The sequence below is a fragment of the Taudactylus pleione genome, unplaced genomic scaffold (assembly GCF_031769625.1).
Source record: "Taudactylus pleione unplaced genomic scaffold, aTauple2 ptg000110l, whole genome shotgun sequence".
In the NCBI taxonomy this organism is placed as follows: Eukaryota; Metazoa; Chordata; class Amphibia; order Anura; family Myobatrachidae; genus Taudactylus; species Taudactylus pleione.
This window is the reverse complement of record NW_028284512.1, coordinates 2,535,995-2,559,281: the sequence shown is the minus strand read 5'-3', so window position 1 is coordinate 2,559,281 and position 23,287 is coordinate 2,535,995. Positions and strand designations below refer to the sequence as shown.

General features: G+C 45.1%; 1 protein-coding gene across 1 annotated transcript in view; it reads right to left on the bottom strand.

Moving 5' to 3' along the window:
* Positions 1-3,166: 3,166 nt before the first annotated feature.
* WDR38 (WD repeat domain 38) overlaps positions 3,167-23,287 on the bottom strand; it is a 42,011-nt gene continuing 21,890 nt past the window's right edge. Inside the window, exons 3-9 of the mRNA XM_088471142.1 lie at positions 18,585-18,701; positions 17,699-17,796; positions 16,055-16,135; positions 13,744-13,866; positions 9,819-9,968; positions 7,978-8,025; positions 3,167-5,268 (exon numbers count right to left, since the gene is read on the bottom strand). Coding sequence (XP_088327268.1) covers positions 5,179-5,268; positions 7,978-8,025; positions 9,819-9,968; positions 13,744-13,866; positions 16,055-16,135; positions 17,699-17,796; positions 18,585-18,701 — 707 coding nt within the window. The 3' untranslated portion in view covers positions 3,167-5,178. The remainder of the gene's footprint in view (positions 5,269-7,977; positions 8,026-9,818; positions 9,969-13,743; positions 13,867-16,054; positions 16,136-17,698; positions 17,797-18,584; positions 18,702-23,287) is intronic.

Sequence of the window (23,287 nt, the reverse complement as noted above, 5' to 3'; positions counted from 1 at the left end):
CAGACATGTTACAGTGGCAGGCTTGGCTTCTCTATCAGTGCCAGGGGCGTTGAATGATTTTATGTTCGGGTAGGGGGGTAACATAAAATCATTACGGCGCATCCCTTCCCTCTCACCTAAGGCTACGAAAGGGGAACTGTCCAGTAACCGTACTTAAGCGGCGGCCGTGGTCTGTAATAGGCTGCACAACCCCTGCACCGCTTGGAAGAGGAAGTGTACTCTGCAGTGTTTTAACTTAGACTGGCACATTACACCACCTCCTCATGCAGAGGCTGTGCAGCCTATTACTATAAAGCACAGCGCCTGATAGTCTGCAGCTGCCGCGCCTTTGAAATGTGTGGGGGCAGCGAGCTGCACCCTTGCCCTCAACCCTCATTCTGATGCCCATGATTAGTACTGCTGTAGACTGGCATGAATGTGTACATGAACTCTCTTGCTGCCTAAAATCTTTAGGCATAGACTTTTAAGTATTTTACACATAAGTGGCTACTTATTTGATGCTATTGGATGCACCACCTAAGGCCTGGCCAACCTGTGGCTCTCCCAGCTGTTGTAAAACTACAATTTCCAGCATACTATCCAGCCGATCAACTAGTAAAGCATGCTGATACTTGTTGCACAGCAGCTGGCAGGGATGGTGAAGGGACATTGAGGAGAGGAGTCAGGAAGGGAGCATGATCAACTTTCTCTGAAAGCCAGTGTGCCCATACTGGTCCCAAACACTGGAAAGTGGGCAAAAAACAATTGTTCAAATTGGTTAAATTTGTTTGATTTAACCAGTTTGTCTGAATGACCATTTTTGTCTACTTTCCAGTAGTCGGTGGTCTCACAGAATCGCAAGTGAAATTATTAGCACCACCTGTGAATTTTTTAAAATGTCTGAGTAATGAATACACGTGCACCTGCTGGGTGACCTGGAGAACGAACTGTGTGGGAGTCCTGAGGACCTAGTTTGAGAACCACTGTAGTAGTAAATAGGACTCCCCTTTGCCCCCAGAGTAACCTGAATTCTTCAATGTGAATTTAACAAGGTGCTGGAAACAATTAGAGATTCTGGCCCATGTTGACATGATGGCATCAGATTTATCAGCACTACCCAGGACTGGAGCTCCAGATCTCTACATAAAAATACTTCTGTCACCTCAGTTATGCATTTTAGATATGTCATATACCACCACTATTCAGAGTATCGAGTTACTTACAGGTCCATGTTACCTGGAACGTTATAAGTGAAGAGTAATCTGCTTTCGCTCTGTGTTTGCTCCAATCCCTACACACGTCAGAGAGACAAGTCGCCTCTTTTCAAACAGAATAGTTCTCTGTTAACTTAGAATGTTGGTGAACCTAATTGTTTGTGGTTACTATAATACTTATCTAATTCTGTCGGGATTCTAACCACCAGCATCACGACCGCTGGTATTCCATACCAATCCATTATAACAGGAGTGTGTTTATCCCTTGGACACACGCAGCATACTGTACTTTTTGAATCATAAAAATAAACAAAATAAAAACAGCACTGCACCTTGTACCAGAAATGATAGAGACGGCAGTCTAGGACTGATTAAAAATAATGATATACTGTATTGTGGTCGGACCGTGCACAGATTAGGACCACCACAATGCTGGACAGCAGGCGGGTTGCAGCAACGTAAGAAATGCGGTCAAACCCTGGAAATACAGTTTTGACCACATTTCTCAGTTCTGACCACATTTCTCATATGCTCCAAGCCTCGGAATGGGATGCGGTGGGTAGCGCCAATCTGATCCCTCCCAGTACTCCCCATGGTGCACGTGTCCGCATGCGCAGAAGGACGCCGGAGGGGCTTCTGGGTCATGGATCCGGAAGTCCCTCATTCACAAAAGACAGCCGTTGCCGAGAGAGCTGTCCTTTGCGATTTTCTTCATGCATACCGGTGTAATTAATGCTGGCATGCATGCATAGGGTGGCAAGATGCATCGAATTTGATGCATTGTGCTTCCTGCCCAACATGTTTCGCCAGGTAGCGGCTTCCTCACTTTGCCGCTATTGTGTGTGCCACCCTCCTTTTAAGTAAGTAATATTGGTTGTACCAGGAATTGCAAATCATGGCAGGCATCCCGTTTAGCCAATCAAAATGTTCATTACACCATACCTGAATAAAGAGAAGCTGGTCTTCTTTGGGTTTTGTGTACCCTTCTATTCATGTCTCTATTGTAAATTCATTAGATCTGGGGGTTTTTTATGTAATTTGTGTTACAATAACAAAATGATAAAAATGAATCGTTGAACAATAATCTTGATGTACAATTTATCTATTAAGTTCAATGTTTTTCTTGTATTTCATTGTACACGATCTACATTTGCTTTTGGGAATGTTGTATTTTACGAAAACTAGAGTATTAGGCTAAATAAAGAGATTAAAAAAAAAAGTTCCTTACACAGTTGCTAGGCAACTGTGCCCAACAACCAATGGCTATCAATCTGCTCTCAGCAATGCATCATATCAATCTGCCCTCAGCAATGCATCATATATGACAGGCTTAATGTTTAACCAGTGTATTGTTGCCAGGTGACAAGGCCCAAATAAAATAATCAGTTTGTTTTTCCAGCATGTACTAGGTAATCCATCACGTCCCTTATTCTATTTGTCGTATATTGGTTGGTCGGCTCTATAAAGTGCATTCAATTGTGCTATGCCTGAGGATACAGTTCATAAAATATATCCAGTTTGGCCAGTAAGAGCTTATCTTTTTTTTTTTTTGTTGTTGCTAGATTATTATGCCCTAGGTGATACTCCATATATCATGTTATGTCGGGCTGTATTTTGGGCCAATCAAATTCTATATGTTACCATCGCTGAGTGACCGGGTCCATCGGCCGATCACAGATGTCCCGCCCTCAGCAAGTCTCCTTTAGGAAGAGCTGTTAGAAGTGGATCCGATCAATATGTGGATCCGTAATTCTATCTGTTTGGGGATATATATATATATATATATATATATCTCCCCCCAATCTCCAATTACCCAAACAATGCAATCATTTAATCATCTTTGCCTGTTACTATTATAGAAATAATGTAGACAATTAAAATTCCCACCGATTCCAATACAACATCTCCCCTGATCAAAGAGAGAAAAACAACAATACAGAATAGAGCATATACAATGATAATTTTTCCTTTTTAGTATATACTGTGACAGTGCAAAGACAATTTGGTCTAAAAATTGTACAGACTGACAGACACATTGTACAACTGTCTACACACTTCCAAAAAGCAGTCGCAAAGGGTTAAACATGACCAATTGTACATGTCTCTCAGGGTTAGGAACAGGATGGTCGAAAGATTTAAAGGTCTAATAAATAATAATCAGTGTGTTCACAATTTGCAGGTTACTTAATTAGCTAGAATTTTCAGGTCACTCATTTCAGCTGGAACAGCGCTAATAACAATCCCAATTTAGTATCCATATATACTAGTGGGGAGATGCACTAATCCATGGAGAGTGATAAAGTACCAGCCAATCAGCTCCCAACTGCCATGTCACTGGCTGTGTTTGAAAATTGACAGTTAGGAACTGATTAGTTGGTAGTTTATCACTCTCCAAGGCATAGTACATCTCCCCCTAGATGTGCCCAAATGCATCCTGATGCGTGCAGCTTCACCCTGAAAGGCACGGCACCCTGCAGCTTCAATTGTTGGCGTTCTGGGCTCTGAAAATGATACCTTGCAAATGTGGGGTACCACCAGGGGTTAAAGTGGGCCGGAACAGGGCGGTACGGAGTGCCGTCGGATCTATTTGGAGATGTAACCAGTTCCGCCTCCTCCAACCCACCTTAGCCTGGCGCCACTGTAGGGCTCCATTTGCCGGGCACCCAAGAGATTTTGTTGCCAGCGGGCACCCGGCTTTTGAGCTCCGCCTCCGCTCCCCCCATGGGCACTATGAGAGAGATGTCCTGATGTCTCTCCCATACTTTAGCGGACTCGGAGCAGCCAGGCGGACCGGAGGCACGCAGGAGCTGGGCGGAATGTTTTCTTTTGTTTTTTTGTGTAAGCGTCACTAAAGGGGCATAACTACTGGGGCATCACACGGGGCACTACTACTGGCGGCATTACACAGGGGGCATTACTACTGGGGACAATACACTGGGGGCATTGCTACAGGTGGCATTACTATGGGGGCACTACTACAAGGGGCACCATTCCTGGGAGGCACTGCATAAAGGGCTCTTGCACTACTGTGGGCTCTGCATAAAGAACACCACTACTGGAGGCACTCAATAAGGGGCACCACTACTGGGGTCACTGAATAAGGGACACTACCACTGTGGGCACTGCATAAGGGGCACTACCACTACTAGGGGCACCACTATTGGGGGCACTGCATAAGGGGCCCTATCTCTGTGGGCACTGCATAAGGGGCACTATCACCACTGGGGTCACTGCATAAGGGGCACTACCACTCTACCGGGGCCACTGCATAAGGGGTACTACCACTACTGGGGGCACTGCATAAGGGGTGCCACTACAATGGGCATTGCATTTGCATAAGGGACACTACTGCTGTGGGCATTGAATAAGGAGCACTGCTACTGTGGGCATTGTGTTTAAGGGGCAAAATTGTGGGCACTGTAAAAGGTGTACTGCTGTGTGACATGAATAAGGGACACTACTATGTGATATAATGTGAATTGGGTGAATCAAGATTGTGCTACTGTGGCATAATTTGAATTCTGAATACTATTGTGTGACCACACCCCTTTCTTTTGAGACCATACCCCCTTTTTTCGACACGCGCCTGCGGTGCGCGCTGTCTGTTTTTTTAAGAATTGCAAAGGAGGAGGTTGAGTTCCACCACTTCTCTAGGACCACTTTAAGCACTGGGTACCACTGTATTATACAGTGGTTACAGGGATGTTTTCTGTATTGTATGGCAGTCATTAGGATTGGGCCCAGCTTGTTCTAAACAAGTACAATTACGTCAGATTAGTTTGAAAACATTGATCTTTCCATTCTTTCAGTAGAGGCGGCTTAAAAAATACTGCAAGTTTAATTTTTTCAGCAGATTCCACACATAAAAAAGTCCGTCTTCTCCGAAACATTAGTGCAATATTGAGCAGGGACCTCTGGCTGGTGCCCGCCACTGCTACGTATGCATCCAGCATGGAATTAGTCTCAGGGTGTTTTGAGATTTATTTCAATGTGATGAGTAGATCCCTATGGCTCCAGCAAGCAACAGGGTGCCATTAGGTGAAAATATACATGTGTGTGCCAACTCCAGCATGCCCTGCAATAGGAAACAAAGTAAGATATTTAACGGAATCCTTAAATCGTGGTATGTTTTGCAGTTTTTAAATTTTATACTGTATTATGTCTATTTTTTAAGTTAGTCGTATAAATCGTGTAACGGCAATGTACTTTTTTCCCAATGTAAGGATACTGGGCCTGATTCACTCAGGCCCAGACCCAATATTGCGCACACACGTAGTTCAACTGCGATAGTATGCTAATCCATTGTGATCGCAAATTCGCAATGCAAACTCAGCACAACATAAGGACGCCCACTTTACCTTACACACATCCGTAATGCAGAATAGATAAACCATCGGTACAATCGAGTACCATCGCAGCCTCAGGCACACTTGCACAAGCCCTGACCTCACTCAGAAATTGCTAACAACCACACACGCTATGAGACCTCACACTGTGTATGGCATCGCAGTGGCTAATTTATGCACGGCCCTGCAATGGCGCTCGAACGCACTGGCACGCCTGCGTTTCCCCGACCACCCCCCCATCACCACCCACAAACAGTGCTTCTTGTAAATCGCTCTGCGAGGGGTCTGCGTAGCCTCTGCGATGGCAGTCCCGATCACGATAGTTAGTTTGCGCACGCCCACTATGGTGCATGAGTAAAATGCAACAATTGGCTGATTGCGTGCGTATTAGCAACTGCGATCCAAGCTGAATCAGGCCCACTGTGACTTTTCCAATTGAAGATCAGCAAGTCACAGCCTCTGACCAATGGAAGGATGCAGTGGAGGAACTCCCGGAGACAATGGAGTCATTTGCCGCCAGGCTCCAGCCCTTATGGGGGCACCTGGCTCCATTGTCCCTCGGGCCATTCCGGGCACTGCTATGGAGATGGAGCGCCGCTGATCGGCGATCCACCTCCAGCGGCGTCAATACGGGTTCACACCCGCTATTTGCCGGGCGCCTGCTGAGTGTGTTACCAGCGGGCGCCCAGCTCCTTCATTCCCCTCGGCAGTAGCCGAAGGAATGGAGCTCACTCCTGAGCGCTTCCGGGTCCCGCAATGCACTATGGGAGTGACATCATGACGCCACTCCCATAGTTCCGAGGAGCGGGCGCCGGGGACAGAAGGCAGCAGCACAGTAGCGGGGTTTCAGGTAAGTATTGTTTTTTTTTTTAGTATTTGTGTGCGCTCGCGGGGGGGGGGCTCACTACAGGGGGTATTATTGGGGGCTCATTACTGGGGGCTCACTACAGGGGGTATTACAGGGGGCATTACTGGAGTCTCATTACAGGGGGCATTACTGGGGGCTCACTACAGGGGGTATTACTGGGGGCTCACTACAGGGGGTATGACTGGGGGCTTACTACAGGGGGCATTACTGGGAGCTTACTACAGGGGACATTACAGGGGGCATTACTGGGGGCTTACTACAGGGGGCATTACGGTGGCTTACTACAGGGGGCATTACAGAGGGCTTACTACAGGGAGCATTATGGGGGCTAACTACAGGGGGCTTACTACAGGAGGCATTACGGGGGCTTTCTACAGGGGGCACTACAGGGAGTTTACTACTGGGGGCTCACTACAGGGGGTATGACTGGGGGCTTACTACAGGGGGCATTACTGGGAGCTTACTACAGGGGGCATTACAGGGGGCTCACTACAGGGGGCTCATTACAGGGGGCATTACTGGGGGCTTACTACAGGGGGCATTACAGAGGGCTTACTACAGGGAGCATTATGGGGGCTTTCTACAGGGGGCTTTCTACAGGGGGCATTACTGGGGGCTTTCTACAGGGGGCATTACTGGGGGCTTACTACAGGGGGCACTACAGGGAGTTTACTACTGGGGGCTTACTACAGGGAGCTTACTACTGGGAGCACTACAGTGGCCCTTACTATTGGGGCACTACAAAGGGGGACCATTACTGGGGGGCACTACATAGGCGACTCTGCATAGGGGGACCACTACTGGGGGAACTGCATAGGGGGGCGGCAGCTGGGGATGGCATAGGTGCTGGGGGGTGGTACATTTTAATTTGGGGGGAGGGGGGGCACCAACATTTATCTTGCCTCCGGGCACCTGGGTTGAAGTTACGCCACTGCCCCATACTAGTATATGGGGACATCAGGCCACATCGGAAATGAAAGGTATACAGGAGATATCTGTGATATCTCCTGCATTACCTTTTTGATGAATAGCCCGGACACTTAATTTCTACAAAAGCCGGTGATAATGTTCATTTTCACCTGCTTTTGTAAAATGAAGTGATGATGAATAGATCTCTTAAAGAGATCTATTACTTTTGATACAGGTCACCATGCAGTGAGTGTATACTTATAGTGGTAGCGCTTCAGGATGCTGGAACAACTGTGATAGCAGTAATATGCCCGTCTCAAGGGAGCTAAGTTCGGGACGTCCTTCTCCCACTTTGTCACTCATGCACAATGGCAAGATGGTGCTGCACATGCCCAGTACTTTATAGGTTGTGCCTAAAACAATGGAGGTATTTTGGAAGTACACTGACCCCTGTAATCATCAGTCTTCATTATTGAGGGTAAGGTCGCTAGTTAAGTTCTGAAAAAAACACCTTATAGTTCTGTAAAGCATTAGTGAAATATTATTTGTTACACTGTGTAGATGTTTCATTTACATATTACAATGATTTGTATAAATAACTTGCTTCAGTTTCACTAAAACTATTTGAATAAATGATGTTAGGTGATGTTCTATGCCTTACCTTCAGCACTTTTATACACTTCCCATTTTCACAGTCCCAGAGTCTTACCTGCCAAATGAACACATTGTGAGTTTAGCTGTGTTTCTGGTTTATTATTATACACATATGATGCTAACTTGTTAACACACAAAGGACGGGATGTACTAAAGGTGAAAATGCGGCAAAGCCCCGGAAAATGCAGTTTTCGGGGGTTTTACTGATCCCCTAACAGTATGCTTTGTCACGATGGGTAACACCACCTATGGGCTTCTTCAGGGGCGCCGAGAGGGGGGGGGAGCGGGTACCCGCCCCCCCTCCCTCACAGCAGCCCAGCACACAGCGTGTGCTAAGCTGCAGTGGGAGACTGCTGTGGCTGCTGAGCTGCAGTCTCCTATGCCTGTGGGGGGGAGCGATCACACTGATTGTGCCCCCTGGCTTTGAGCAGGGCTGAGGGGGCTTAGAGCGCTGCAAAGCTTTTTTTTTGGGGGGGGGGGGGAGGGTGCATGGCCACGCCTCCCGCGATTTGGCTACGCCCCCTGTTACCCGGGCCCGCCGCGGCTCTTGGCAGGCCTGGGCTTCTTATAGGGATGCTCCCCTTTGGAAGGGATCCCTCCCATCACCCCCCTCGGCCCGCAACCTGCACATGCTTAGAAGGATGTCAGTGGGACTTCTGGATGTTAAACCTGGAAGTTCCTCTGCCTGGAGCCATCGCAAAGGACAGCTCTTATCGGGAGAGCTGTCCTTTGCGATATTCTTGGTACATAATGTGGGAATGAACCACGGTATGTACCCAAAGACAGGCGGGATTTACTGCATTGCGGATGCGATGCTTAGTACAACCTGCCCAAAGTGACCTATTTATCAAACAATATGTCCCGGATATCCCCCACCACTTTTTGGGTGGTACCTGGAAATATTAATGATTCCCAGGATGTAACAAGGAGGGACCACAGCAGATATCTCAGATTTTCGGAGAAGCTTCCAAACTGAAATGTAGCTAATAGACGCAGAGTCGTAACTAGACTTTTTGGTGCCCTGTGCCAGAAAGAGCATTGGCGCACCCCCACTTTTCAAAGGGACATAATGCACCTAAAAAAGGGCCATGACTTCATGGGGAAGGGCCAGGGAAGAGATAGGAGAGGCCAGGAGATGCTGGGGATGAAATAAGAGGAAGCTACAAGCAAGAATGATAGTAAACAGAAATTTGACAGGCCCAAACTGCGCCCCCTGACCTGTGGTGCCCTGTGCGATGGCACCGACCGCACTACCCTAGCTACAGCCCTGAATAGACGCATTATTACCGGAGCAAAGATGGGACAATAATCACTATCTCCAAAACATGCAACTGATTTATGTCGTAGCTCATGTAGTTCAAGATCCATGAGACTCAAAATGTAATAATAATATTCTATGCAAACTATTTAGGCAGAATTTGTAGTCAATGCTGATATTACAACATACTTGCCGACAATCAGCTGAATGTCTGTATACAGTGGGTGGAGTGGCTGGGCAATGGTGAGGGTGACGTGTAGGGGGGCGGAGCCAGGGTCGTGTCCTCATGATTGCGTCATTGTGACCCCACCCCCTCTTCCTAATGGCATTGCGAGGCAGGGGGAAGGGCCATGATGACGCAATTCAGCACAAATCGTGTCACCGGCCAGCCCCGCTGTGGAGGAAGGGGGGGGGTTGCAGGGGGTGACGGCAGCCAGGAGATTTGCCTAGTTTTCCGGGGGGCCGGGAGCGCGACCCGATATTTGGGAGACTCCAGCCATCCCGGGAGAGTAGGCAAGTATGCATTACAAAGGCTGAACATTGCAAGACGTGAGCTACAGTCTACTACAGCCACACATAAGTGCTATTACCGTCTTATCGTGTCCTGTGGAAGCCAACAGGATACCATCACGAGAGAAGGACAAGGTCCTCAGCCAATCCACATGTCCATTCAGTAGAAATATCAGGAAGCCACTGCGTGGGTTCCAAACACGTATTGTTTTGTCCCATGAGCCAGAAGCCTAAATTAATAATAAAAATATTTTAGTAATCAAGCAATTATCTACAGAACCATTCTTACAGTGTTTCTATATTGAATTGACACTTTTAATTAGATGGCCTTGAAATAGTTGTAGTATTAGCAGTTAAAGGTGCAGAGTGAATAAGTATAGCTTTACAGTAATAAACCTACCACAATAAACAAATAAATACAAAAAGGTTTTCCTTGGCTGTCCCTGCACAGTCTTTTCTCAAGCCCTAAGTAGTAACTCCTGTATTTTATACTTTCTAGCGGGATTACACTGGCAATAGTATACTAGAAATACCCCAAATATTTTGTAATAAAGGGCCTGATTCAGCGTATCATGTACGCTTATGTTGTTGCGACTGCAACTTTTTATGCAGCTGATGTTGTAGCGAGACGCCCACCTGCAGCTTTGCAAATCCAAGCATCTGCGTAAAAAGTCGCAGCATCTGCATAAAATGTTGCAGCATTGGTAGCAGATCAGTTGGTCATCAGTCTTCTGTATAACCCTATGGCTATATGGATAAATGGGAAATGGGGTAAAGAGGTAAAGGGCTGCACAAGAGTAAGAAATAAGTCAAAAGAGATGCATACACTGGAAATCTATAAACTTATATATATAATAATTGTCCAGTTGAATCAATATAGTTGCAATGAGCTTATCTAGAGAGGTACATCCATGAGCAATATCATATACACAAAAAAAGAACAGTACAGTACTCCATAATAGGCGCACACTCTACAGCTATTAAACCATAATCTTTAATAATTCACATCTATATCTCAAGCTTTGTAACATTTGCGAAAGAAAGGGAACATCTGCATTCATTAAAAGGAGAGTGTTCTCCAACAAATTTGTGGTAACAAATAACGTATCTCACTTCAGATGCTCTCTGTTAGGCAAATTTTTGTTAGTAGTAGACGCAAATAAAAGAAAAGAGCATATGATAAGATATATACTGCTATTAATTGCAGAACATTAAACTGCAAATATATAAATATATGAGAGAAAGAAAAAATATGTGATTAAGCAAACAGTGATGATAACCCACAGGCGGGTTGGGTATTCTGGATCCCTACTGTCAATATGCCGACAGCGGCATCCCAATGCAGGTAAGTATACTAACCCTGCCCCCTAACCCTAACCATCCTTGTTTGAACCCTAACCCTTACCACCCTGCACCCTAACCCTTCCCGTTAGTGCCTAAACCAAACCGTCCCCCCTTGGAGCCTAAACATAACCGTCCCCCCTTAGTGCCTAACCCTAACACCCCCCAGTGGTGCCTAACCCTATCTCCCCCAGTGGTGTCTAATCCTAACCTCCCCCCCAAAGCCTAACCCTAACCCCGCTGTTGGTGCCTAAACCTCACCCCCCACGGCTAACAGCTAAGGCGCCCCGGTGTACCTTTGATCGGGATTTAGATAGGTTTCGGGATATCGACGCCTATCTTTAGTCCTGGGTCGGGCTTCTGACGTCAGGATTTCGACGGCCACCATCCTGTCTACCGGCATACTCACTACATCCCCCCACAGGCTACTTAAAACAGTCTCTGGATAAGTATTTATAGTATGAAAATTACACACTATTGATATTGACATAAAATCAATAAATAAATACCAATGACATGCAGAGGGGCGATCTCCAAGTCTATGCTGGCCCCTATGCGACCATGCTGCTTCTTCTCTGCTTCCCAAGTGTCCATCTGATTTGTAATGGTTATTTTGCAGATACCTTTTCCTGGACTAATTTAACTATAACCACTCTCACCTTGTGCTTTGTTATGTTAATGTTTATCTAGTGCCCGGGATGTAGTCTGGAAGCCGACGGGCTAAATGCCGACCACTGACTTCCAGACTCTGTAATCCTGGCGTGGTACTAATGACAAGCGTCGAAAACTCGACACCTGTCATTAACCATACGTCGGAAGATCGACGCCCGGCATACCGAACGAAGGTAAGCCGGGCGCGGACAGCCACGGGGGGGGGGGGGGGGGGGAGGGTTAGGTTTAGGGCTCCCTGGGGGACTTAGGGTTAGGCACTCCCTCGGGAGAGTTAGGTTCAGGCTAGTGGAAGGGGGGGTTAGGGTTAGGCACCCCCGGGGGGAGGTGAGGGTTAGGCACCCCCCGGGGGACTTAGGTTTAGGCGGCGGGAAAGGGGGGGGTTAGGTTTAGGCACTTAGGGGGGTGCTTAGGGTTAGGCACTTAGGGGGGAGGTTAGGGTTAGGCACCCCTAAGGGAGGGTTAGGGGGTAGAATTAGGTTAGCGATACTTACCTTAGGGACGATCAGGATCTTCACCCTTGCCGGGCTGCCGCTGTCGCGATTTGGACCATGGGGCCGGCGGTAATACCTACTACACCCCTAGTGCCCACGGATGTCCAAATTTATAAGGGATCAATCCTCTGGAATCATTAACTCCCAATCCTCAATTTCCTATAAATAAGATGCCTGAACATAACAAGCGGTAATAGGCTTCTATAATTGTTTTATTTTATTTGGGACCTTCAAGAATAATGGAGTGAACAAAACTTCAGGTCATGTGGTATTTCCAGTTATTTCATAGTTAATGGAATCCTATTTTGTATGGATAATGCCAAGGACCATAAATCTACAGGTAATATGCAGTTGTAATATATTTATTCTGTACATGACTCCATCTCAGTATTAGTAATGAGCACTACTGTATGCAGTGGCGGCTCCAGGGGTGTGGCTGCAGCGCAGTCCAAAATTCAAATAGGGGAGTCACACCAACTGCCAGTGAGTCCCGGCCATCTATGTTTGGCAGTGTATGAAATGGCAGTTGGTGTGGTTCCCCTATTTGAATTTTGGACTGTGCTGCAGCCTCACTTCTGGCGCGGCCACTGACCGTATGTATGATCCATAAAATGAAAGAAAATATTGGTCTTGCCTAGTCAGGTGCAGCCTCGACATTCTCCCAGTGATTTCTGCAGAGCCGACGATGGACTTTGGAGAAGTGAATATAATGTATGGTTCAGGGGGCCTGAGTCAGTGATAGGTGGAATTGAAGATCCGCACACAAGCTGATGTGCAATTCCGTCCATCTAAAATGCTAATGCAAAATGCAGCAGGAGGTGCCTATTTCTGTGCTGCATCATGCCTCTGTTTCCGGGAACGGCGGACGCCCCACTCTGCTCCCCAAATGCCGCAGCATGTCACTCATGCTGCTGGGGGCTCTGCACATCTCTTAAACAGGCCCGGAGTGTGCAGTGTAGACACCCCTGTACCATACTTGCCTACTCTCCCGGGACTGTCGGGAGCCTCCCAAAAATCGGGTGCCGCTCCCGACACCCCGCAAGACTAGGCAAGTCCCCCGGAATGGACGCCGGCACCCCTCTAACCCCCCTCGCCAGCCGCAAAAGTGTTCGGTGCGGGGGTGTGATGACGCGATTTGCGCTGAATCACGTCATCGTAGCCCAGCCCCTGCCTTATAATGCCAGTAATATTGTCATTATAAAGCGGGGGGGGGGGGGGGGCCCACGATGACGCAATCACGTAGGCATGCCCCCGCTCCGCCTATTTGACCCGCCCCCATCCTCCCTGCTGGACGGACCTGCCAGCCCCCTCCCGGATTCCCCTGCCGAAATGTCAGCAAGAATGCCAGGGTCCCGTGTTCTCTGCACACCTTGCACACACAGTTAGATAGGCACTCTGCCTAGTTGAATATTCTGTTTTTTTTATGCATGTGAGTTAGTTAATAACTTAATATACACACTGACTATACACATTGATGGCCCAGTAAGCCATGTTTTCTTACCAGCATACCAGACACAGAGAAGCTTACACAGCTGACATTGCCCTTATGTCCATTCAGTACTTTTGCACTTGCATCATTGTCCACACTCCATATTCTGACAGTATGATCCCAGGAGCCTGTGGCCTACAATGTAACATAGCAATAAAGAGTCATGAATACAACACACTTAGGGCCTGATTCAGAGCCGCTCGTAAGCAGCCGCTCGTTCGTTCAGAGCGATGTTTGCACATCTGCGCATGCGCAAACCAGTCAGTGCAGTTAGAAATCGTGTGCTCGCAATATAGCGAATGCCTGGTAATTTGAGTGACAGGATGAGGCGTTTGTGGGTGGTAACAGGGGAAGGTGCTTGAAAACGGGGAGTGGAGATCCGAACGCAGGCGTGCCAAACGGTCAAAACGGGCGTTTAATGGGTGTGCATAATTAACAAAGCACCGTCATCGACCACGTCAGTTGGGTGTCTTTTAGCCAGAACTGCTCGCATGATTGCGGTAGGAAAATCCAACCACAAGAATAGCGAGCAGTTAATTCGCCTTTCGATGTACTCGATTAATCTAATAAATAGCGGAGATGACGTATGATGCGAGCGGCCAGGGGGCGTTTTTATCAAAAAAACGTCTGCATGTTTTGTTCGCTCGTTTAGACATAGAGGCGTCAAAAGACCGCAAAGAGCGAACGGTCAATTTAAATAGCCAGCCCCTTTTTCTGGACGAGCGAGCGCAAATAGCGTCCGGCTCTGAATGAGGTCCACAATGCACAGTCCAGGCTTGCAATGTCCCGTCACATAATCTTTTATATAGGAAACAATTGATGAATCTCTGAATGGGACACTTTATATGTTGTAATGCCTTGTTGAGGAGAATGCACCTGATTTGTAATGAGGAATGAAGATTATGCATCATTCATCAATATTTAAACTTAAAGTTAGCTGTAGCAATCAAAGTATTTCCATGTGAACAAAGCACAGTCTTCCCATCACATCAGATAACTTGGACGCATCATTGGTGAACAAGCAGCTATGTTACGGGGTACATATTTATCTAGTAACAATTATTTATGTAGCACACACATATTCCGCAGCGCTTTACAGAAAATATTGTTCACATCAGTCCCTGCCCCAGCAGAGTTTACAATCTACAATCATTTGCGCCGAGAAGGAGGGGGGGGGCAGGTACAGTTTACAAGGGCCCGGGCTTGCTAGAGGGGCCCGGCGTCGCCCCCCCTCCCTCACAGCAGCTCATCACACAGCTGCAGCAGCCGGAGCAGTCTCCTATGGCTGTAGGGGGGAACGATCGCACCCCCTCCCCCGCGTTTAGCGCCGGGCTGGGGGGCTTACAGTGCCCCCCTCCCCAGCACGCAGCAAAACTCATTTATTAAAACAAAAAACTGTCAAGGGGGTGTGGCCACGCCTCCCACGGTTAGACCATGCCCCCTGTACCTGGACCCGGCCGGCCTCTCTACGGCCCTGTCTACAATAACCAGTATAGCGTTGCCACGTCTACCTATGGGACAGGAAATCAGAGGCAATCTCATTACTTTTCAAAATATTTGTTAACTAGTGTGAGGGTTTTCTTTGCTTTTTTTTTTTACAACAGTCCTCTTGTCCAAGCAGGGACGTGCAGTCAGGGTAGGCAGGGAAGGCAGAGCCTCCCCTGTCATACTCCTGAGAGTTGATATAAAAATTATTAGAATATTACAAAGTAGATATTTATAACTTAAAATCATCTTCTTTGTTTATTGTGATCATTTTTATAGTTAACACTCACCAGCTTTGTGGAGCTCCCTGGGAGTTGAAAGATGAGGCAGCAATAGCTCAGCCTCGCTTCCGTATAGTCAGACCCTGCTTGCAGAGCTGGGGGCAGTACCTCACCACGGGCAGTAATCTGCACAGAAACAGGACTAATAGTGGCATGCCTCTGAATATGAAGGGGCGTGCCCTGAGCACTGATGGATACCTTGGATGTGTCATGTGACCAGGAAGTGCACTGCAATGTTTAGAGATTGGAGCTCAGTCAGCAGAAGCAAGAGAAGACACAGTGATGCAGGTAGGAGAATCAATGGACATTGAAGCTTAGTGTAGTGTGGGAAGAGATACAGTGAGAAGGGGTGAGACAGGCTCCCAGCACTCAGACCCATCTCCATGTGTGCCTCCCCAGCCATTGACCTCAGCACACATAGCTGTGTGTAAGAGATTTGTTGGAGCTGTGTGACGCTTACTACTATATTGTTTTCAGCTGAATGCAATATATTCGCTTTTTTTTTTACACCCTTGAACCTCTTCATTGTACTTTCATGTATTCAGTACAGTACTTACAATGTATGAACCATCTGTTGAGAAAGTGCTGCACTGGATGACATCTTGATGTCCATTGAAAGACTTCAGTTTCTCACCAGCCTGTTAAACACAGTGGATATACTATAAGATTGTAAATGCACCTTACTATTTGGGGTTAGATGTATTCATCTGATTTAGCCAATTGGCCTGAAATTGCAGTGGCCGGGGCTTACATGATTGCTGAGAACGATAGAAATCTGACCAAGTTTTTATGATGGAAACAAATGTTTGCCCATTTACCATGATATTTTTGTTTGTATACATGTGCATTATGTGGCCAAACGCTCTGATTGGGTCCCATTCGATATGGTTGTTTACTGAAGGACTGGATCTGTCAATATTGTCATGTATCTAATGCTGGGTACACACTTGCCGATATATCGCTCATTCTATTGATGAGTGATATATCGCAAGTGCATTGGCGGGTGGGTACAACGTCGTTCACAGACATATCAGGCTGGCCCTGCAGCACAGCCGATGCCGAAATATCTGGCTGTGTGTATGGACGACCTGCCAACACTGACATTTCAACTGGACGGGCTATTTAAATACCAGCCCATTTGTGATGCCAGCCCAGACATATCGAGCGGCCAGTTAGTAAGTGTGTATAGCTTACCAATCGATCTGCAGACCGATCCGTCGTCAAAGTGTGTGCCCAGCTTAAGAGATCAATTTGAACAAAGATCTATTGGCTAGCTATATTTATGTGCTAATCAAATGCGTTTGCAATGCATCATGGATACATTGAAGTATTAACCTGTGACACTTTCTTCAGGACTTTTGCCAATTCTGTTTAATTGCCGCATGACATAAAGCCAGTGCCACCCTGACAAGCACCCAGGTATTTTATTTAAACAAAAAATACCCCAGTAATGTTGATGGAATTATTAAATTTATGCCCCCAGCTGCTGCAACACCAGGCAGTAATCTCTTTATGCCATGGACATTCGCAGTGGCACAATTGGCTTGTGTGTGGTGGCAACATATAATAACTCTGATTCAGAGCCGTAGCTAGACTTTTTGGTGCCCTGTGCCAGAAAGAGCATTGGCGCCCCCTAATTTTTCAAAGGGACATAATGCACCCAAAAAAGGGCCATGGCTTCATGGGGAAGGGCCAGGGAAGAGATAAGAGAGGCCAGGAGATGCTGGGATGGAAATAAGAGGAAGCTACAAGTGAGAATGATAATAAACAGAAATTTTACAGGCCCAAACAGCGCCCCCTGACCTATGGTGCCCTGTGCGATGGCACCGGCTGCACTACCCTAGCTACGGCCCTGCTCTGATTCAACAGATTTAAAGGTGGTAAGCTCACAAATCCAATTCATGGTATCTGACAGGCATGAGGTTTAATTTTACCTACAAACCAACCTGATGTGGCACAACAGTAAGAGCAGTGTTTGTATGTTGAATGGACGCACACATACACAACAATGATAATACAATTTTATTGTTAAGGACCAGTTTGGTGACTTTTAAAAGATCAGATTGATGCTTATGTTCGCATATGTGCATATGTTGCCAATATACCGCACCAATAGCTGCACCCAGTTACACGCCAGATGCAGTTGTACAAAATGAGAATTCTTTTCATGGGATACTGATTTGTAAAGGTCATTTCATTACCTGTACTTCCCACAAAATGGCGAGGCGATCCCACCCTGCGGACAGTATGCTCTTACCATCGGGGCTGAAACAAACGGTCTCCACACTCTTAGAGTGATCTAAAAGACATTGGAAAAAAAGAGCAGTAAGTCGTCACAGCAGCACAGGGTCTGTTTTGTCGAAACAATTCACAGTCCTTACGATAATGCCTTAAAACTTCAGGTATGACGGCTACAAAAACCTTTCTAACCTATGTGAAGGCCAGCTGATCGTTGTTGAAGAAAAGAATATAAAAGTGACTTATAATAGAAAACTTATAATATGGAGAGACATAAAGTGAAGACAGATAAAGTACCAACCAATCATCTCCTAACTGTCATGTCTCAAACACACCCTGTAACATGACAGTTAGGAGCTGATTGGCTGGTACCTTATCTCTCTCCACTTAATCTCTCTTCAAGGCTTAGTACATCTCCCCTAATCATGGAAAATGATTTAAAGTGCTGTAATCATGACTAGGCACACTAAAGAGATACAATAACATCCAAGAACAGATAAGTCATAATCATGGCTAGACACATTAAAGTGATATAATAATGTCTTGGAACAGTAACTTGATGTAAAAGCTCCATAGCTTGGAACAGTAAAAGTGATATAAATACGACTAATGATGTAAAGTGCTATAATTATGATTAGGAACAGTAAAGGGAGGGATAAAACTCGCTGTGTATGATAAATGTTGCTCCAGCCAATCAGCTCCAGACTGTCATTTTTTAAACAGATGTCAGTTGGGAGCTGATTGGCTGTGCTGTTATATAATCCTTATTTGGGACAGTAATGCAGCTGACATAAAAATAAATACATTATTCTATTATACTTCTGTATCTTCTTATAACTTATAACACACCTGTCAATATATGGAGACATTCTGCCGTGTCCACTGTCCATATCCGCACAGAGCAGTCGTGTGATGAGCTAGCAAACAATGAGCCATCTGGAGAGAAGCAGCATGACTTTACTGGGCCTACAGAAGACACATTATGACTGGTTTAAACGTAGATGGAATAAACTTTGAGTCAAAATGAACGGTTGTCCTGTCATGTGTTCCTCGCATTGCTAAATAGGTCTGCAGAATTGCATCCATGTCCCATAACTTGCTCTCCAAATAAAATGTATATGCTTCTCAAATGGAGACTATTTGCCCTAATAACATACATTAAAGACACTAAAGAGAAGGAGAAAATATAACGGGTGTGTAAATCAGGAATAAATACCAAGTAGGGGGAGGAAAAAACTGTTTACAATTAAATCAGGGATGAGCTCTAATATTGAACAAGAATGATTTATAGAACACTGGAGGTAATCTCATTGCCTAGAAGCAGCGATAGCTTACTCCCATTAAATGCTCTATTGTGATAAGTTGCTCGCAATGTCAGGGGGCTGCTTTCCATTAACACAAAGGACCTGATTCTGATTTGCATGCTATGTCGATGTCGGACATAGTTGTGCGATTATTATTTACTGAGCATGCTTCTAAAGGCGGGTATCCACTTGCCAATTAAAATGAGCAATTAAATGATAACGATATGGTTATCGTTCAATCGTTCATTAATCATGCTCAAATCGGGCATGAAAGTGTCGGAAACGACCAGCGATGCACGCTCCCCCTGGTCGTTTCCGACATCAATCATCACCTGAACATGCTGGTCAATCTGCCGATAACGACAGATAGACCATGTTCAGGGATGAGGGAGGGTGTCTACACTGACGACATATCATTTAGTGTAGGCACTGCAGGGGAAGAGGAATGACTGTATGGTTACAATGTTGTAATCATACTGTCTTTCCACTATCCGCTAGTGGATACGCACCTTAAGTGGCACTGCGCATGTGTTCGGATTGTGTTCATACAGTCGAAATTGCAATTTCAGATGCACGCATGGAGAAATGTATTGGAAATGTGTTGGGCGTTCCTGGACTGTGACTGTGAGGTGGCAATTCAGACACACAGAGATGGGCTATCTTATGGGCTTGTTATGGGAGTGTCATGGCTGAAGGGTTTGATTTAATGGTAGTGTCTGAAAAAGCACCACACAGTATTACAGTGCATGAAGGCGCTCAAAGTGGCATCTCAGGACTAATGTTAGTGTATAGTCACAGTTACAACTACAGCAAAAGAAGCTAAAGCGTGCGACTTAGAATCAGCCTCAAAACCTTTAAGCCATAAGCTGCTAGCTTCGCCCTCACCGAATAATTGAAGACACAGGGCACATGTATTAGGTAGAAAAGGACAAAACCTTGTTTTTTGTCATTTAGCAGTCTCATTACGCATCAATAAATAATTCAATTTGTTTCCCAATCATGTTACATACATCTAGATAACATATCCAGAATATGCCCATATCTTACACAAAACACTGCAAAATCTCTAATTCATGCACTCATTATCTGCTGCATTGATGTTGCCACAGACTTCCTACTGGTCTTCCCCAAAACAGACTATCACCACTACAATTCATTTTGAATGCAGCTTTGAGGCTGATCATCTTTTTTAAATGTTCATCATCTGTAGCTTCGCCCTATCAGTCTTACCATTTGTTTACCTGTCTTCTACCGAATTCAATATAAAATACTTTTACATACACATAAGGCTCTTAACCAAACTACACTAACATACATCTCTTCGCTTATCTAAATATCTTCCAACTCAACCTCTCTGCTCTGCACAAGATCTACGTTTCTCATCCTTTCGCATTTTCCGGGCTGCACCCACTCTGTGGAATGCCCTCCTATGCACAATAAGACTTTCCTCTAGTCTCCAAACCTTCAAACGTTCCCTGGAAACTCACCTCTTCAGACAGCTTATCAAATTCCAGAACCCCAAACATACCCAATTACATCACCTCCATACAGTCCACACATACAGTAACTTCTCTATCTTCACTGTCATATCCTCCTGACCCTGGGTTATACAGCCCACCAAACACCTCTGCAATCTGGCTAGGCCAATATACAGTATGCAGCGCCTATCCTTGTGAATCAATGCTTATTTCTCTATAGAATGTAAGCTTGCAAGCAGGGTCCTGTAAAGTGACAGTTAGGAGCTGATTGTTTGGTACTTTATTTCCATCAACTTTATCTCTCTCCGAGGATTTGTACATAGACCCCTAAGTCTTGTATATTGTAAATGTTAAACATTTGTGAATCTAACAATATTTGTAGATGGCTGTGTGCTACTAATATTCTGCTTCATATGATAATGTATGGACTGGATGAGTGCTGCTGAAACTGTTTCATATATATCTGGTATGAGAAGAAGTGTAATGTCACGTGTCATAAGTATGTGGGTTCCTGTATAGTATACATTATGTCTAATATTCCCATAATCTTCCATTTATGAAAAGATAATTTGTGTGTGAAAATAGTGGATACATTTAAGACCACTAACGGAATCTGGTGAAACCATTGTCGCCTGAGCTCATCCAATCTACACCTCCATACTGTCTACAAGTAGGCAAACTGCAAAGCTCAGTTATTTTTTACACATATTTAGTAGACGTCCTCCCTCCCTCCCCCCTCTGGCATATGCTCCGTCCCTTCCTAACACCCCTTTCCTCCAATCCCACCTTCAGAAACTTACTCCCGGTGGCTGGCCAGCAGTGACGTGTGGTGAGGTCAATGGCTGGGGAGGCCTACATGTATATATCAAAACTCTTTAGCATGACAGGGAGTACGATAGGGAAGGGAGTATGACAGGGGAGGCTCTGGCTCCCCTGCCTACTGTGACTGCATGTCCCTGCTGACCAGGTCCTGCACACTAGGTCTGTCTCATCTCCCATCAGTGTTGGACTGGGGCATAAAGGGCCCACCAGGTGAATGCAGTAGTAGGGGCCCATGCTTACAGGGTGTGGCCAGCCACCACAGTTGGCTAATCATTAGGCAAATATTGACTTAGTTTCTATAGAAGAAAGCCAAGAACCAATGTTTTTCAGTGGTCCTGCTCCACAAGATAACTGACCCTCCAATAGAGTAACAGTGTACAATTCAGTGCACAGTCTAAAACATGACCCTTAGAGGAGGGGGTGGGGCCCTCAGGTAGTAGGGCCCACCGGGGATTTCCCCTGTACCCCTGTGGGCCAGTCCGACCCTGTCTCCCATGCAGTGGGAGCCGTTGGGGCGTGCTCGGCTCACACTGCATGCACATTCAGTAGATGTAACAGAACTCATAAAATTATTATATAGATTTATTTATTTTTAAATAAGTCTCCAAAGCCATTGCTTAGTCTATCTTTATTGTGTCTGGATTCAGCTTCATCCCAGCACATTTATGTTTTAAAATCATCTTTAATATTTTTAAACAAGCATCTTTTATCAAAGACAATCTGCACTTTACTAAGTCTATTTTTTTTTAGTATGACCCTTCCTTTTCATGCACCTGAATAGTATTGCCAAATTGATTTGAGAGGCTTCCACTTTGTTATGTATACATTATAATAAGTAGAAAAATATAAAATATGAATCTTGTAATAAATGTTAACAATTATTACAAGATTATTTTTTTTACTTTTGTCATTACTTATATGTGCCACAAGATGGAGCTCTCAGCTTCATATTCAAATGTAACCAAAACAAGTCAACTAAATTGTTAACTGTTAAGGTGCATACACACACAATGATTTTGTTACCAACGATTTTATGAACGATTTTCTGTCACATTTTTGAATGTGTAATGAACGATTTTTTGAACTACAAATGATTTTTGTAACTTCCCTTAATGAAAATCGTTCAGCTGGTCAGTCAGAATGAACTGCAAACTACAAACGGGAACACGCAGGAACAGTAATCGTTCATCGTTATAACTCAGAAACTGAACGATTTTTTAAACGATTGAACGATAACGACGTCATTATAGTTAAATCATTTAAAAAATCGTTACGTGTGTATACACCTTTATCTGTTATTGCAACAGGATATGCTGGTGCTATAAAGTATAAGTAAATGTTAATAAATAAATAGAACTGTTAGAGGGATACCTTTTTAATAATTACATTATATTTGATTCATGTTATAGTCTCAAAATAAAGCTACATTGTATTCTAAAAATACGTGGAAAAAAACTGCAATAGTAATAATGACCGACTTTAATAAAAAATTAAAATAACTCTATTTATTAGAAACTACTGTTATGGAGGTGCTCCAGGAACGTCAGTGTGGCCAAGTTTTGGCCAAAATCCATAATAAAAATAATATTCTATTGAGAGGGCACACTAGGGCAGTTAGAGAATATGTAAGGGATCCACTATTAAATAACAACTTTATTGATTATGCTTTAACATAGCTAGCACTCACGGGGGTGCGGGTTTTTAGAAATGGAGATGTTGCCCATAGCAACCAATCAGATTCTACGGAACATTTACCTAGCACCTTCTAGAAGATAATACTAGAATCTGATTGGTTGCTATGGGCAACATCTCCACTTCTAAAAACCCGAACTTAAGGATATATACCCCAAGTTATCTGTAGCACATACAACACTGCAAAATGGGTATGGTATGAAATGTTCACACCAGAATGTTCATACGGTCTGAATGTCAACATTCACAATGTCAA